The sequence below is a fragment of the Salmo salar genome, chromosome ssa11 (genome assembly GCF_905237065.1).
Source record: "Salmo salar chromosome ssa11, Ssal_v3.1, whole genome shotgun sequence".
Taxonomy (NCBI): Eukaryota; Metazoa; Chordata; class Actinopteri; order Salmoniformes; family Salmonidae; genus Salmo; species Salmo salar.
Window position 1 is genome coordinate 5,752,944 of NC_059452.1, and position 17,592 is coordinate 5,770,535.

Consider the following 17,592-nt stretch of genomic DNA (forward strand, 5'->3'; position numbering starts at 1 on the left):
GCCTACTGAGAAAGGTCGTCACTGAGGTCTGTGATTCCTTGCCAGTACTTGATCTGCAGAATGTGACTGGCACTTCCAATTCTGATTGTTGGAAGGAGTGTCTGGATTATGTGTTCCCTGCACTGATTGTTAGTGCTGCGGCGGGGTCATTCCAGGAGGACGTGGGGATGCTGCTTTCATTCGATACCCCAGAGCTGGGGGAGTTCAAGGAGGTGGGAAAGAAGGCCATGTACAAAATGTGTGTAAAAGTGTCCCATGCCTCTTCCCTGGAAGGGGTAAAATCGACAAGGTGGGTGGGTGTGTTGGATCCAGGTGCATCCCCAAAAGGCTGTTGGCGGTCTTTATACAAACTGTCTATTGAAAAGAGGACAGCTGACCTCCAATGGAGGATAATACATGGAGCCATATTCACCAATATGCATCTGGTACACCTGGATCCGACAGTTGGGGAAGGGTGTCCATTCTGTGCAGAGTCTGAAACTCTGGCACATCTGTTTTTACAGTGTCCCAGGTTGGTCGGGATGATTGACCTGATCACTTTCTTGGTTCTCAGCTTTGGGAGAGGTTTTCTCTTCCCAACTTTTTATATTTGGGTTAAAGTACAGGTTTAGTTGAAGAGGTGTAGTTATTTTGCTTAATTTTGTGTTAGGGGCAGCTAAATTAGCAATATGGAAGACCCGAAAGAACGTTATTCGGGGACAGGGGTCTGTGGATGTGGTGGGAATGCTGGAGGGAATGTTGGGAGCGAGACTGAGGGTTATTACAAACTGGTTAACAATATTGATCTGTTTATGAGTATATGGGGTATTCAGAGTCTGTTGTGTTGTTTAGTTACTGTGGAGGAGGATTTGGTGTTGTTTTTAATTGATGTGTAACTGGTTTTGTATGAATTTTTATTGTGTTGTGGGTTCCCAGACCAAATAAAGATTATTTAAAACTCTAACTAAACTCTCTCTCACTCTCTCTCTCTGCTTAATTTGAATGGCAAACATATGTTTACATTGCCAAAGCAAGTGAAATAGAGATGAAACAAAAGGACTGTGTACACTGTTTAGGGCTAAATAATATTCCAGTTTGCTCAGTTTTTTTGTTGATGCTGTCCAATGTACCAAGTAATTCTATTTTTGTTTTCTCATGATTTGGTTGGGTCTAATTGTGTTGCTGTCCTGGGGCTCTTTGGGGCCAGTTTGTGAGCAGAGTCCCCGTAGTAGCTGGCAGAGGGCTTTAGCTTTTTAGGTTTGAGAATCACTTCTTTTCAGTGTTTGTCCCATTTAGTGAATTCTTGGTATTTTAATATTTTTAGCAAGATCCTAATTGGGATGTCAACTGTTATGTTCTTTTTCATTGGCGTAGAAGGCTCAAATTTGATCTTCCTTTTGATGGCGTAGAAGGCCCTTCTTGCCTTGTCTCTCAGATCGTTCACAGCTTTTTGGAAGTTATCTGTGGTGCTGATGTTTAGGCTGAGGTATGTATAATTGTTGTGTGCTCTAGGGCAACAGTGTTTAGGTGGAATTTTCTTTCATGGTCCTGGCATCTGGATCTTTTTTGGGACACCATTATTTTTGTCTTACTGAGATTAACTGTCTGGGCCCAAGTCTGGCAGAAGATTTAATTAATGCTGCAGGCCCTCATTGGTTGGGGACAGAAGCACCAGACCATGTGCAAACAGTAAACATTTAACTTTAGACTCTAGTAAGGTGAGGCCGGGTGCTGCAGACTGTTCTTGTGTCCTCGCCAGTTCATTGATATAAATTTGTCTCCACTTTTGTGGATTGGGGGGAGATCAGACCTTGGTTCCAAATATTGGGGAAGAGTTGAGGATAATGTTAGAGTTTAAGTATAGCCAATTGGAATTTGTGGTCTGTATATTGTATCATTTATTTAATTTAGGATATTTAATTTAGGATATTCCCTGTACTCTTTAATGTTGAAGGGTTGTGGGTTTGATTCCCCGGGGAGATTATAAATTTCATTCCTCTTTTTGATTTCTGCTTCTATTTATGAACACCACAGGCCTTTTTGGGTTGAATCGTTTGTATTTGTTCTTGTAGTTCATGCTCTCTCTCTCTCTCACTCTCTCTCTCTATCAATCAAGCATTCCCAACCAAATAAGACTTCCAGTAATAAGAGTTCCTGCCTCCTCAGGAGCATGTTAAACTCAGAAAATGTGTAGAATCAGGCCAATCTCAGACCCCATGTCAGCCCAGGATGGAGTTTTGTGAGTGCCATTTGAGAGAAGGAGAGATGGAGAGAGAGAGGGTGTGGAGCGAGATTGAGATAGACAGATGGATGCAGAGACAGGATGAGAGTGAGAGAGAGATATGGGGAGAGAGCGAGAGAGCAAGAGAGAGGAGAAAGAGCGAGAGAGGAGCATCCTAGGGAAAATATTCTGTGCCATCATGAAAATCACATTACTGCACTTTCTCAGTGAAAACAATGTCCTAAACAAAAGTCAAATTGGATTCCTACTAAATTTTCGAATTACCGATAATTTATACCCTACACACCTTAACAAGTGAACCAAAACAAAACATTGATGAATAAAAACACTACAACAATCAACAGCCCCCTGTCTCACTCTTAACAACACAGAAATAAAATGCATCCTGTATGCAGATGACCTGGTGCTGCGGTCCCCCACAAAAAAAAGGGTTACAACAACAATTAGATCATCTGCAACCGTTCTGTCAGATCAGGACCATGACAGTCAATCTTAAAAATACAAAAATGATGATATTCCATAAATGATCCTGTCACACCCTGACCATAGAGAGCCTTTTAATCTTTATGTTGGTTAGGTCAGGGTGTGACTAGGGTGGGTTATCTAGGTTGTTTTTTCTATGTTGGCCTGGTATGGTTCCCAATCAGAGGCAGCTGTTTATCGTTGTCTCTGATTGGGGATCATATTTAGGCATCCATTTCCCCACTGTGTTTTCTGGGATCTTATTTTGAGTTAGTGCATGTAGCACCTCTTTCATTACGATTAGTTGTTTATTTCCTTTTTGTTTTGTGAGTTTCATTAAATAAAGATGTGGAACTCAGAGCACGCTGCGCCTTGCTCCGTCTCTCCACACAATCGTAACAGATCCAGATGTCAGGGAAACCGATATGCATTTTTACTGGGCTCTATTAATATAGAACACACACCTACACATATTTGGGACATATTTGACATCAGCTCCACATGGAACTTCAATCTGGCTGTGAAATGAACTGAAAGACAAAGCAAGGAGGGCATCCTATGCCATTAAAATATATATTAAATTAGATATACAAATTAGGATTTGGCTCAAAATATTTAAATCAATGGAACCAATTGCACTATATGGCAGTGAACCTTTGTCCACTTACAAAACAAGAATTTGACAAATTGGACAAACACCCAATTGAAACTCTGCATATGGAATTTTGTAAGAGCATCCTCAGAGTACAGAGAAAAACACCACATGCAGAGCAGAATTAGGCCAATTCCCTCTTCTGCTCAATATCCCAAAAAGAGCTAACAAATGCTATAATCATTTAAAAACAAGTGACCCCCTACATACTAAGCCCTCAACTGCTAAGGGGTGACCATAGAGAAGAGTCCGCTCAGCAGCTGGTCCAACCAAAGCCTCAGGACAGCACTCAGAAAATCTGACCCAACCAAATGATCACAAAGCAAAATGTATCACCTATTGGAGAAACCACAAGAAATCTAAGTAAACTTCAATTCTATTTGGCTCTAAACAGACAGTCAGTCACCGTGTACTATCTGACCACTGTAACGGATTGAAAACTGAGGAAAACACTAACTATGTACAGACTCAGTGAGCACAGCCTGGCCATAGAGACCAGTTGTCCCAGGCAAACCTGGCTGCCCAGAGAGGATAGGCTGTGCTCATTCTGCCCCTTTAACGACATGCGCTGAGAGTCGGGAAGCAAGTTCAGGGAGTGAGTGTTTTAATGAAAAAAACGCAACATAATCCAAAACAAGTAACACAAACAAGAAACAGAAACAATGACGCCCGGGGAAGGAACCAAGAGGAGTGACATATATAGGGCAGGTAATCAAGGAGGTGATAGAGTCCAGGTGAGTGTCATATTGCGTTATTGAGCGTAACGATGGTGACAGGTGTGCACCTTAACGAGCAGCCTGGTGACCTAGAGGCCGGAGAGGGAGCAAACGTGACAGCCCCCAAGATGAGATAGAGACAGAGCTGAATTTTCTTTGAATCTGTGACAGATATTGACATAAATTCATTATTTCCCCAAATTATACAACAATACGAAGAATTAGATAACTTAAAATGATGAACACAAACTTAAATACATACTTGGTGAAAAAACTGAATGCTGTGTTTTAGCAGCCAAATTTGTGGCCTCCCACCACAAACAGAGGGACAGCCAGTGAGAAATATGGTGTGATTATTCATGTTTGCCTTTTCCTTATTATTTGTTATAATTGCTGTTAATATGAGTATTATTATAATTATTATTGCTTAATTACAAACAGTCTAGTATATTCCTGTCTTTGACCATCATTGAGAGAGAGAGAGAGAGAGAGAGAGAGAGAGAGAGAGAGAGAGAGAGAGAGAAACCACCATGACTTCCTGCTATGAGCCTATTACAGAGTCCGGTTTTTATGATAGAGTTTGATTATGTGATTTGCACAAGTAACAGATGAGGACTGATAAATAAGGACATGATTTTTGAATGCAGTATGTTTTTTCTGTCTGTTTTACACTCATCTTGTTGGTAGTGCCACAGACACACACTGGGATGTTAGAGCTCTGTAATGCTATCTGTTTGTTTTAGGGTAATCTTTTGTCTCTTCAGAATGGAGTGGTGGAGTGTCGCAGGATATTCTGTCCCCCTGCCAACTGCTCAGAGGACTCTCTCCCCGTGCATGTGGTGGGCACCTGCTGCAAGAAATGCCGACGTGAGTACTGTCATCATGCCTCGACCACTGAGTGAGGAGACAATGTGCTGGAGCACGGCACTCACATGGGTCAAGGGCTAGGCTGTGTATGGTTTGAGAATAGGGACAGTGTATCCAGTGGAGTTGTTATTGTTTTAGAGTGTGGCATACTCTTAGAAAAAAACTTTTAGATTTGTTCCTAAAGGGGTATAAACGCCTGTCACAGGGGTAGTACCCTGTACGGTACTTCCTTTGTACCTTTAGGCGAGGTACAGTGCCTTCAGAAAGCATCCATACCCCTTGACTTATTTCACATTTTGTTGTGTTACAGCCTGAAGTCAAAATTGATTAAACTAGTTTTTCTCAACCATCTACACACAATATCCCATAATGACAAAGTGAAACATGTTTTTATAACTTTTTGAGAAAAAAATGAAAATTAAATACAGAAATATCTCATTTACATAAATATTCACACCCCTGAGTCAATACATGTTACAATCCCCTTTGGCAGCGATTACAGATGTGAGTCTTTCTGGGTAAGTCTAAGAGCTTTGCACACCTGGATTGTATAATATTTGTACATTAATCTTTAAAAAATCTTCAAGATCTGTCAAGTAGGTTGTTGATCATTCAACCAGCCATTTTCAAGTTTTGCCATAGAATTTCAAGCCGATTTAAGTCAAAACTGTAACTGGGGTGGTACCCTGTACGGTACTTCCTTTGTACCTTTAGTTATATGTACAAGGCCTTCAGAAAGCATTTATACCCCTTGACTTATTTCACATTTTGTTGTGTTACAGCCTGAATTTTAAATTGATTAGATTTAGATTTTGTGTCACTGATCTACACACAGTACCCCATTAAAGTCAAAGTGGAATTGTTTTAAATAAAACTTTTAAAGCTTTAATGTCTTGAGTCAATAAGTATTCAACATCTTTGTTATGGCAAGTAAGTTCAGGAGTAAAAATGTGCTTAACAAATCACATAATAAGTTGGATGGACTCATTTGGTGTTCAATAATAGTAGTTAACATGATTTGATTAATGGCTACCCCATCTCTGTACCTCACACATACAATTATCTGTAAGGTCCCTCAATCAATACCCATTTTTACTAGACTCTACTCATAGAACACACACACACCTACACATATTTGGGACTAAAAATCAGCTCCACTTTGAACTTCCACCTGGCCATGAATGAACTGAAAGATAAAGCAAGGAGGGCTTTCTATGCCATTAAAATCTATATTAAATTAGACATACCAATTAGGATCTGGCTAAAAATATTCAAATCAATAATACAACCAATTGCACTATATGGCAGCGAAGTGTGGGGTCTGCTTACAAAACAAGAATTGAACAAATGGGACAAACACCCAATTGAAACTCTGCATATGGAATTGTGTAAGAGCATCCTCAGAGTACAGAGAAAAACTCCAAACAATGCATGCAGAGCAGAATTAGGCCAATTCCCTCTTCTGCTCAATATCCAAAAAAGAGCCAAAAAATGCTATAATCATTTAAAAACAAGTGACCCCCTACATACAAAGCCCTTGACTGCAAGAGGTGACCATAGAGAAGAGTCCCCTCAGAAGCTGGTCCAACCAAACAAAGCCTCAGGACAGCACTCAGAAAATCTGACCCAACCAAATGATCACAAAGCAAAATTAAAATGCATCACATATTGGAGAAACCAGTAAACCATTAAAGTAAACTTCAATGCTATTTGGCTCTAAACAGACAGTACACGGTGGCAGACTATCTAACCACTGTAATGGATAGAAAACTGAGGAAAACGCTAACTATGTACAGACACAGTGAGCACAGCCTGGCCATAGGGACCAGTTGTCCGGTCTCATAATAAGTTGCATGGACTCATTTCGTGTTCAATAATAGTGGTTAACACGATTTTTTTTAATGGCTACCCCATCTCTGTACCCCACACATGCAGGACCCCCTGTAAGGACCCTCAATCGAGTATTGCGTTTCAAGCACATTCAACCACAAAGACCAGGGAGATTTTTCAATGCCTCAAAAAGAAGGGCACAGATTGGTAGATGTGTAAAAATAGGCAGAACACTGAATATCCCTTTGAGCATGGTAAAATTATTAATTACACTTTGGATATTGTATCAATACACCCAGTCACTACACAGATTCAGGTGTCCTTCCTAACTCAGTTGCTCGAGAGAAAGGAAACTGCTCAGAGATTCCATGAGGCCAATGGTGATTTTAAAACAGTTACAGAGTTTAATGGCTGTGATATGAGAGAACTGAGTGTCACGGTTGTCATAAGAACGGGACCAAGGCGCAGCGTGTGTAGAGATCCACATCTTTATTCCAAAGTGAAACTTCAAGCAAAAACAAATAAATCAAATAAATGAACAACTAAACGTGACTACGTGGTGCACAGGCACAATCACAAAACAATATCCCACAACCACAGGTGGGAAAAATAGCTACTTAAATATGATCCCCAGTTAGAGACAACGATTACCAGCTGCCTCTAATTGGGAGTCATACAAAACACCAACATAGAAAATATAAACTAGAACACAACATAGAAATATAAACTAGACTACCCCCTAGTCACGCCCTGACCTACTACACCATAGAGAAACAAGGGCTCTCTATGGTCAGGGCGTGACACTGAGGATGGATCAACAACATTAAAGTTACTCCACAACACTAACCTAAATGACAGAGTGAAAAGAAGGAAGCTTGTACAGAATAAAAATATTCTATAACATACATCCTATTTTCAACCAGGCACTTAAAGATGCACTATGCAGAAATCCCTCTGCCATTTCCTGGTTTCTAAAATTCTAATAGTTTGCCTAATTTAATTTTTTTGACTAAACAAGGAAGTATAGTGTAGAGAATCATTGTACCATCCAAACCGTTGTGAAATATATTTTCAATAACCACAAACATTGTATTTTCAGCTGTTTGAAGCTGGTGTACAAAATCGAAAGTAAAAGACAAAAACTCAACTTTAAAATGGAAACATAGAAATAGCGCAAATAAAACAGACTCTTCTTACACTTGCTTTCAATGAGAATTGTTGGATCGCCCAAAAAGTTACATATTGCAGCTTTACAGTGGCTTGTGGGAAGTATTCACCCCCCTTGGCATTTTTACTATTTTGTTGCCTTACAACCTGGAATTAAAATGGATTTCTGGGGGATTTGTATCATTTGATTTACACAACATGCCAACCACTTTGAAGATGCAAAATATTTTTTCTTGTGAAACAAACAAGAAATAAGACAAAAAAACAGAACTTGAGCTTGCATAACTATTCACTCCCAAAGTCAATCATTTGTAGAGCCACCTTTTGCAGCAATTACAGCTGCAAGTCTCTTGGAGTATGTTTCCATAAGCTTGGCACATCTAGCCACTGGGATTGTTGCCCATTCTTCAAGGCAAAACTGCTCCAGCTCCTTCAAGTTGGATGGGACCCGCTGGTGTACAGCAATCTTTAAGTCATACCACATATTCTCAATTGGATTGAGGTCTGGCCTTTGACTAGGCCATTCCAAGACATTTTAATGTTTCCCCTTAAACCACCCGAGTGTTGCTTTAGCAGTATGCTTAGGGCCATTGTCCTGCTGGAAGGTGAACCTCCATCCCAGTCTCACATCTCTGGAAGACTGAAACAGGTTTCCCTCAAGAATCTCCCTGTATTTAGCGCCATCCATCAATCCTTCAATTCTGACCAGTTTCTCAGTTCCTGCCAATGAAAAACATCCCCACCGCATGATGCTGCCACCACCATGCTTCACTGTGGGGATGGTAGTCTCGGGGTGAGGTGTTGGGTTTGCGCCAACATAGTGTTTTCCTTGATTGCAAAAAAGCTCAATTTTAGTCTCATCTGACCAGAGTACCTTCTTCCATATGTTTGGGGAGTCTCCCACATGCCTTTTGGCGTACACCAAACGTGTTTGCTTATTTTTTTCTTTAAGCAATGGCTTTTTTTCTGGCCACTCTTCCGTAGAGCCCAGCTCTGTGGAGTGTACGGCTTATAGTGGTCCTATGGACAGATACTCCAATCTCCGCTGTTGAGTTTTGCAGCTCCTTCAGGGTTATCTTTGGTCTCTTTGTTGCCTCTCTGATTAATGCCCTCCTTGCCTGGTCCGTGAGTTTTGGTGGGCGGCCCTCTCTTGGCAGGTTTGTTGTGGCACCATATTCTTTCCATTTTTGAATAATGGCTTTAATGGTGCTCCATGGGATGTTCAAAGTTTCTGATATTTTCTTATAACCCAACCCTGATCAGTACCTCTCCACAACTTTGTCCCTGACCTGTTTGGACAGCTCCTTGGTCTTCATGGTGCCGCTTGCTTGGTGGTGCCCCTTGCTTAGTGGTGTTGCAGACTCTGGGGCCTTTCAGAACAGGTGTATCTATACTGAGATCATGTGACAGATCATGTGACACAGATTGCACACAGGTGGACTTTATTTAACTAATGATGTGACTTCTGAAGGTAATTGGTTACACCATATCTTATTTAGGGGCTTCATAGCAAAGGGGGTGAATACATATGCACGCACCACTTTTCCTTTTCATTTTTTTCATTTCACTTCACCAATTAGGACAATTTCGTTTATGTTCATTACATGAAATCCTAATAAAAATCCATTTAAATTACAGGTTGTAATGCAACAAAATAGGAAAGACGCCAAAGGGATGAATACTTTTGCAAGGCACTGTAAGTAATACTGCAAAAAATGTGGCAAAGAAATGTACTCTTTGTCCTGAATACAAAGCTTTATGTTTGGGGCAAATCCAACACATCACTGAGTACCGCTCTTCACCTTTTCAATCATGGTTGTGGCTTCATCATGTTATGGATATGCTTGTCATCGGCAAGAACTAGGGATGTTTTTTATCAAAATTAACGTAATACAGCTATAAGCACAAGCAAAATCCTAGAGGCAAACCTGGTTCAGTCTGTTTTCCAACAGACACTGGGAGACGAATTCACCTTTCAGCAGGAAAAGGCCAAATCTTCACTGGAGTTGCTTACCAAGATGACATTGAATGTTCCCGAGTGGGCTACAGTTTTGAATTAAATTGTTTTGAAAATCTATGGCATGACTTGAAAATGGCTGTCTAGCAATGATCAACAATTAAGATGACAGAGCTTGAAGAATTTTAAAATGGACAAATATTGTACAATCCAGGTGTGCAAAGCTCTTAGGGCCAGATCCCGACTTCAGAAAGTATGACTTTCCTACACACACCTTTCCTATGCACTTCTCAGTATTTTGTGTACAGACTTTATTCATTTGCATAATGCACTCTTCAGGTGTGGCTACATTGCACACTCTGAATAAATTTATAGAAAATCTGGGAATTTTAGAAAAGTGGCAACCCTAATATCAGAATTACTTTACTGTATATATACTCACATATCACCAACGATAATGTCATTTTCCTTTGTCCCCACAGCAAAATGCACCTACATGGCCCAAACTCTGTCAGAGGGCCAGCGTCTGCTAACGAAAATGTGCACAGAATGCAAGGTAACAACGGATCCATCCCTCCCTTACTAACAGCATTTGGGTTGTAACGATACCATTATCGTGATACTCAGAACTATTGTGAAGTATTGTGATACTCAGAAGTACTGTGAAGTATGGTGAAGTATCATGATAGTCATGGCAAGGAAACAAAACATGAAGCAGACTTCATTTCTTGAGGAAAACGGTCCTAATGTTGGAAACAAAGAAACAAACAGCATTACGTGTCACCCAGAGTCACATTTGTGTATATTCGAAACTATAGCACACTATATTTTACATAAAGCAGGTTTTCAAAGAGCTGAGTGTGCTTCGTGTTTTCCTTCTTGCCATGGAAAATCGAGTATCATATTATTGTGATACTGGTATTGTGACAAGCAAGTTGTACAACTCGGTTCTGTAGATTGATCTCTGTGTTATTTAATTATCCAACTGGCTTTATTAGTGCTCAGAGACAAGACACAATATGTTGTCATGCCTGTACTGTGAGGATCACAATGGGTCAGATTAGCTTGGCAATGATTGACAATAACCAGACCTCCTCTCACCCACAAACAAGGGGAGGAGGGAGCTGGTTTGACAGTTCACACCCTGTTGTAAATCACAGGAGATGGGGGTGATCTTTCTCCCCCTTTAATATCAACAAAAGGAATGTCTTTGTTTCACAGACTTTCCCCGCTGAAACTCTACACAGTTATGTGGATAATGGAACAATATTTCTAACATAACAATGTGGGGAATGGTCAGTGGGTAGCTATGGAAAACTAATGTAATATTGCTTTTCATTTTGTGATGTCATTAACTATATGGACAAAATACTGTTCCTCGGAAAGTATATACCCTTTATCTGTCAAGTTCCCATCGAATACATTGTGCATATAATATGAAAAATTATGAATGTATTTCAGTTAAGGTATGAATGTGATTTTAGGAGGTATAAGAGAATCTATCTCTTGAAAACTGTGCATAAGTAAGTAGCCATGCCCCGAGTGAGGTCGGAGTGACTGTCAGATGGACGGCGCCGTCCCCTTCAGCCTGAGTGCATAAAAAGCCTTGGTAATGAAATTACAATTTGACCAGGAAACATGAGGTGGTAGCTACAGGTGATAGCTAGACACCTCAACACAAGGTGAAGAAATAAGCTAATTTTCTGTTAGACCAGAGAGACGGCGAGCTGCAGCTCATGTCCATAGTGGTCTGAATCCTGAACACTGAGTAATCAACACGAGGAGGAAGAGGCGACAAACTCCCTTCTCAGTCAACTGGTACAGCTGATTAGCTGTCCTGAGTAAAATATCTTGAACTCTTCAAAACATCCTTCTACCCTTGTCAAATCACCGTACTATTTTACTCTCATCACCAATGGGAAGTGGCGACATGGCTGGCTATCTTCCAGAGTGAACAACAGTAGAAGACTGGAAAGGTGAGACCCCTTTCAGACAATCAGAGCCATACAGCTTGCCGCTGAAAGGCCACAATCTTCCTAAAGAGTGCTGGATCCATCCGAACAAAGGAAATCACATGTAAATACATTCATGATTTCTTATTCCAAACGGGTGGAAGTTCGTGAGCAAACTATATGATTAATGCTACTGTGAGAATAGTTCTGAAATGTCTCGACGATAAATGTAACTTTTTCAACCCCCCTCCATCTAAGTTGTAACAAGCCGTCATATTTTGTCAGTCCACTAGGGACCTTTGTCTAATGCAAAGGGTGTAAGTTGATTCGGTGTTATTAATAAGTTAACCTCTATGGGCTAGGTGGGACGCTAGCGTGCCACCCGTGGTGCACTCCATCAACAGCAGGTGCATTTCAAGAGCGGCAAATTTGAATCCAAATAAATGTCAAAATTCAAATTTTTCAAACATACAACTATTTTACACCCTTTGAAAGATAAACATCTCCTTAATCTAACCACGTTTTACGATTTCAAAAAGGTTTTACGACGAAAGCATAAATTTAGAGTATGTTAGGACAGTACATTTACAAGAGTTGTGTGTAATGTTTTGTCAAGTCAAAGACAGGCGTCACCAAAACCATAAAACCAGCTAAAATGATGCACTAACCTTTTACAATCTCCATCAGATGACACTCCTAGGACATTATGTTAGACAATGCATGCATTTTTAGTTCTATCAAGTTCATATTTATATCCAAAAACAGCGTTTTACTATGGCATTGATGTTGAGGAAATCGTTTCCCTCCAATAACCGGCAGTCAAGTCAGCGTCACAAATTAAATAATTAAAATTAGAAAACATTGGTAAAATATTATATTGTCATTTAAAGAATTATATATTTACATCTCTTGAACGCAATCAACTTGCCAGATTTAAAAATAACCTTACTGGGAAAACACACTTTGCAATAATCTGTGCACTGCGCCCAGAAAAATACGCGTTGCGATACAGACTAGACGTCATGTTGGGGAGATCTAAAATCGAAAATACTATGTAAATAATCCATTACCTTTGATTCTCTTCATCAGATGTCACTTCCAGGTATCACAGGTCCATAACGAATGTAGTTTTGTTCAAAAAAGCTCATCATTTATGTCCAAAAATCTCCGTCTTGATAGCACATGATCTAAGCCAGCCGGACTTCTCGTCATGAACGAGGGGAAAAAATATATTTCCGTTCGTTCAAACATGTCAAACGTTGTATAGCATAAATCATTAGGGCCGTTTTTAACCAGAACATGAATAATATTCAAGGTGGACGAATGCATACTCTTTTATAACGTATTGGAACGAGGGTACCCAACATGAACTCGCGCGCCAGGTGTCTAATGGGACATCATCGTTCCATGGCTCTTGTTCGGTCAGATCTCCCTCCAGAAGACTCAAAACACTTTGTAAAGGCTGGTGACATCTAGTGGAAGCAATAGGAAGTGCCAAAATATTCCTCAGCCCCTGTGTTTTTCAATGGGATAGGTTTAAAGGTAATACAACACATCAGGTATCCACTTCCTGTCAGAAAATGTCTCAGGGTTTTGCCTGCCAAATGAGTTCTGTTATACTCACAGACACCATTCAAACAGTTTTAGAAACTTTAGAGTGTTTTCTATCCATATATAATAAGTATATGCATATTCTAGTTACTGGGTAGGATTAGTAACCAGATTAAATCGGGTACATTTTTTTTATCCAGACGTGCAAATGCTGCCCCCTAGCCCTAACAGGTTAACCTCTCTAGGCTAGGCGGGACGAATTCGTCCCACCTACGTAACAGCCACGGCTATCCTGTGGCGCGATTTTCAAAACCTTAAAAATCCTATTACTTCAATTTCTCAAACATATGACTATTTTACAGCCATTTAAAGACAAGACTCTCGTTAATCTAACCACACTGTCCGATTTCAAAAAGGCTTTACAACGAAAGCAAAACATTAGATTATGTCAGCAGAGTACCAAGCCAGAAATAATCAGACACCCATTTTTCAAGCCAGCATATAATGTCACCAAAACCCAGAAGACAGCTAAATGCAGCACTCACCTTTGATGATCTTCATCAGATGACAACCCTAGGACATTATGTTATACAATACATGCATGTTTTGTTCAATCAAGTTCATATTTATATCAAAAACCAGCTTTTACATTAGCATGTGACGTTCAGAACTAGCATACCCCCCCGCAAACTTCCGGGAATTCGCTAACATTTTACTAAATTACTCACGATAAACGTTCACAAAAAGCATAACAATTATTTTAAGAATTATAGATACAGACCTTCTCTATGCACTCGATATGTCCGATTTTAAAATAGCTTTTTGGTGAAAGCACATTTTGCAATATTCTAAGTACATAGCCCAGGCATCACGGGCTCGCTATTTAGACACCCGGCAAGTTTAGCACTCACCATAATCATATTTACTATTATAAAAATGTCATTACCTTTTGTTGTCTTCGTCAGAATACACACCCAGGACAGCTACTTCAATAACAAATGTTGGTTTGGTCCAAAATAATCCATCGTTATATCCGAATAGCGGCGTTTTGTTCGTGCGTTCCAGACACTATCCGAAATAGTAAAGAAGTGTCACGCGCTTGGCGCAATTCCTGACAATAAAATTCAAAGTATTCCATTACCGTACGTCGAAGCATGTCAACCGCTGTTTAAAATCAATTTTTACGTCATTTTTCTCGTAGAAAGCGATAATATTCCGACAGGGAATCTCCTTTTCGGCAAACAGAGGAAAAAATCCCAAAGGCGGGGCGGTCGGGGTCACGCGCATAAGCTAGTGTCTCTTGATGGGCCACTTGAGAAAGGCGATAATGTGTTTCAGCCTGGGGCTGGAATGACGACATTCTGTTTTTTCCGGGCTCTGAGAGCCTATGGAAGACGTGGGAAGTGTCACGTTAGAGCAGAGATCCTTAGTAAATGATAGAGATGGAAAAGAAGTTCAACAAATGGTCAGACAGGCCACTTCCTGTAAAGGAATCTCTCAGGTTTTGACCTGCCATTTGAGTTCTGTTATACTCACAGACACCATTCAAACAGTTTTAGAAAATTTAGGGTGTTTTCTATCCATATGTAATAAGTATATGCATATTCTAGTTACTGAGTAGGAGTGGTAACCAGATTAAATCGGGTATGTTTTTTATCCAGCCGTGTCAATGCTGCCCCCCTAGCCCTAACAGGTTAACCTGTTTGGGCTAGGGGGCAGTATTGAGAATTTTGGAAAAAATATGTGCCCATTTTTAACTGCCTCCTACACCAACTCAGAAGCTAGAATATGCATATTATTGTTCAGGTTTGGATAGAAAACACCCTAAAGTTTCTAAAACTGTTTGAATGGTGTCTGTGAGTATAACAGAACTCCTATGGCAGGCAAAAACCTGACAAGGTTTCATGCAGGAAGTGGCCTGTTTGACAAGGAGTCGTGCGTCTTGCATCTGTTTATTGAAGAATAAGGATCTTAGCTGTAACGTGACAATTCCCAGGGCTCCAATAGGCTCTCAGGACCCGGGAAAATCATGAAGGTTGACGAGGCAGCATCAGGATGAAACAGATTATCACCTTATCCAAGTGTCCCATTAGGTGACAATGGAATGAGGCGCGTGCGCGATTAGCCCCCGTGGAGTATTTTAATTCGGCTGTTTAGTTTATTGCAGATTCCCGGTCGGAATATTATCGCTTTTCTACGAGATAAATGGCATAAAAATTGGTTTTAAACAGCGGTTGACATGCTTCGAAGTACGGTAATGGAATATTTAGACATTTTTTGTCAGGAGTAATGTATCTATAATTCTTAAAATAATTGTTATGCTTTTTGTGAACGTTTATCGTGAGTAATTTAGCAAACTGTTAGTAAATTCCCCGGAAGTTTGCGGGGGGGTATGCTTTTTCTGAACGTCACATGCTAATGTAAAAAAGCTGTTTTTTGATATAAATATGAACTTGATTGAACAGACATGCATGTATTGTATAACATAATGTCCTAGGTGTGTCATCTGATGAAGATCATAAAAGGTTAGTGCTGCATTTAGCTGTGGTTTGGGTTTTTGGTGACATTATATGCTAGCTTGAAAAATGGGTGTCTGATTATTTCTGGCTGGGCACTCTCCTGACATAATCTAATGTTTTGCTTTCGGTGTAAAGCCTTTTTGAAATCGGACAGTGTGGTTAGATAAACGAGAGTCTTGTCTTTAAATAGCTGTAAAATAGTCATATGTTTGAGAAATTGAAGTAATAGTATTTCAAACAATTCAAAAATCGCGCCACTGGATTAGACTGGCTGTTACGTAGGTCCCGCCTAGCCCATAGAGATTAACCTCTATGGGCTAGGTGGGACGCCCACCTACTCAACAGCCAGTGTAATCCCGTGGCGCGTTATTCAAATTCCTCAAAAATGCAAAAACTTTAATTTTTCAAACATATGACTATTTTACACCATTTTAAAGACAAGACTCTCGTTAATCTAACCACACTGTCCGATTTCAAAAAGGCTTTACGACAAAAGCAAAACATTAGATTATGTCAGCAGAGTACCCAGCCAGAAATAATCAGACACCCATTTTTCAAGCTAGCATATAATGTCACATAAACCCAAACCACAGCTAAATGTAGCACTAAACTCTGATGATCTTCATCAGATGACAACCCTAGGACATTATGTTATACAATACATGCATGTTTTATTCAATCAAGTTCATATTTATATCAAAAAACAGCTTTTTACATTAGCATGTGACTAGCATGTGACTAGCATTCCCACCGAACACTGCCGGTGAATTTACTAAATTACTCACGATAAATGTTCACAAAAAGCATAACAATTATTTTAAGAATTATAGATACAGAACTCCTCTATGCACTCGATATGTCCGATTTTAAAATAGCTTTTCGGTGAAAGCACATTTTGCAATATTCTCAGTAGATAGCCCGGCATCACAGGGCTAGCTATTTAGACACCCAGCAAGTTTAGCACTCATCAAAATCAGATTTACTATAAGAAAAATGTTATTACCTTTGCTGTCTTCGTCAGATGCACTCCCAGGACTTCTACTTCAATAACAAATGTTGGTTTGGTTCAAAATAATCCATTGTAATATCCAAATAGTGGCGTTTTGTTCGTGCGTTCAAGACACTATCCGAAAGGGTAAATAAGGGTGACGAGCATGGTGCAATTCGTGACAAAAAATGTCTAAATATTCCATTACCGTACTTCGAAGCATGTCAACCGCTGTTTAAAATCTATTTTTATGCCATTTTTCTCATAAAAAAGCGATAATATTCCGACCGGGAATCTGCGTTTAGGTAAACAGACGAAAGAAAATAAAGCATGGGGTCGACTCGGGCACGCGCCTAAGCCCATAGTACTCTGATCGGCCACTTGCCAAACGCGATAAAGTGTTTCAGCCAGAGGCTGCCTCGATATCGTTCAGCTTTTTCCCGGGCTCTGAGAGCCTATGGGAGCCGTAGGAAGTATCACGTTATAGCAAAGATCCTCAGTCTTCAATAAAAAGAGCCAAGATGAAACACAACTTGTCAGACAGGCCACTTCCTGCATGGAATCTTCTCAGGTTTTGGCCTGGCATATGAGTTCTGTCATACTCACAGACACCATCCAAACAGTTTTAGAAACTTTAGGGTGTTTTCTATCCAAAGCCAATAATTATATGCATATTCTAGTTACTGGGCAGGAGTAGTAACCAGATTAAA

The 17,592-nt window shown here is 40.0% G+C and overlaps 1 protein-coding gene across 1 annotated transcript in view; it reads left to right on the forward strand.

Moving 5' to 3' along the window:
* The window catches only part of LOC106561902 (protein kinase C-binding protein NELL1), a 502,584-nt gene that overhangs the window by 247,682 nt on the left and 237,310 nt on the right, over nucleotides 1–17,592 (forward strand). Inside the window, exons 9-10 of the mRNA XM_014126233.1 lie at nucleotides 4,816–4,918; nucleotides 10,355–10,428. Of these exons, the coding sequence (XP_013981708.1) occupies nucleotides 4,816–4,918; nucleotides 10,355–10,428 (177 nt within the window). The remainder of the gene's footprint in view (nucleotides 1–4,815; nucleotides 4,919–10,354; nucleotides 10,429–17,592) is intronic.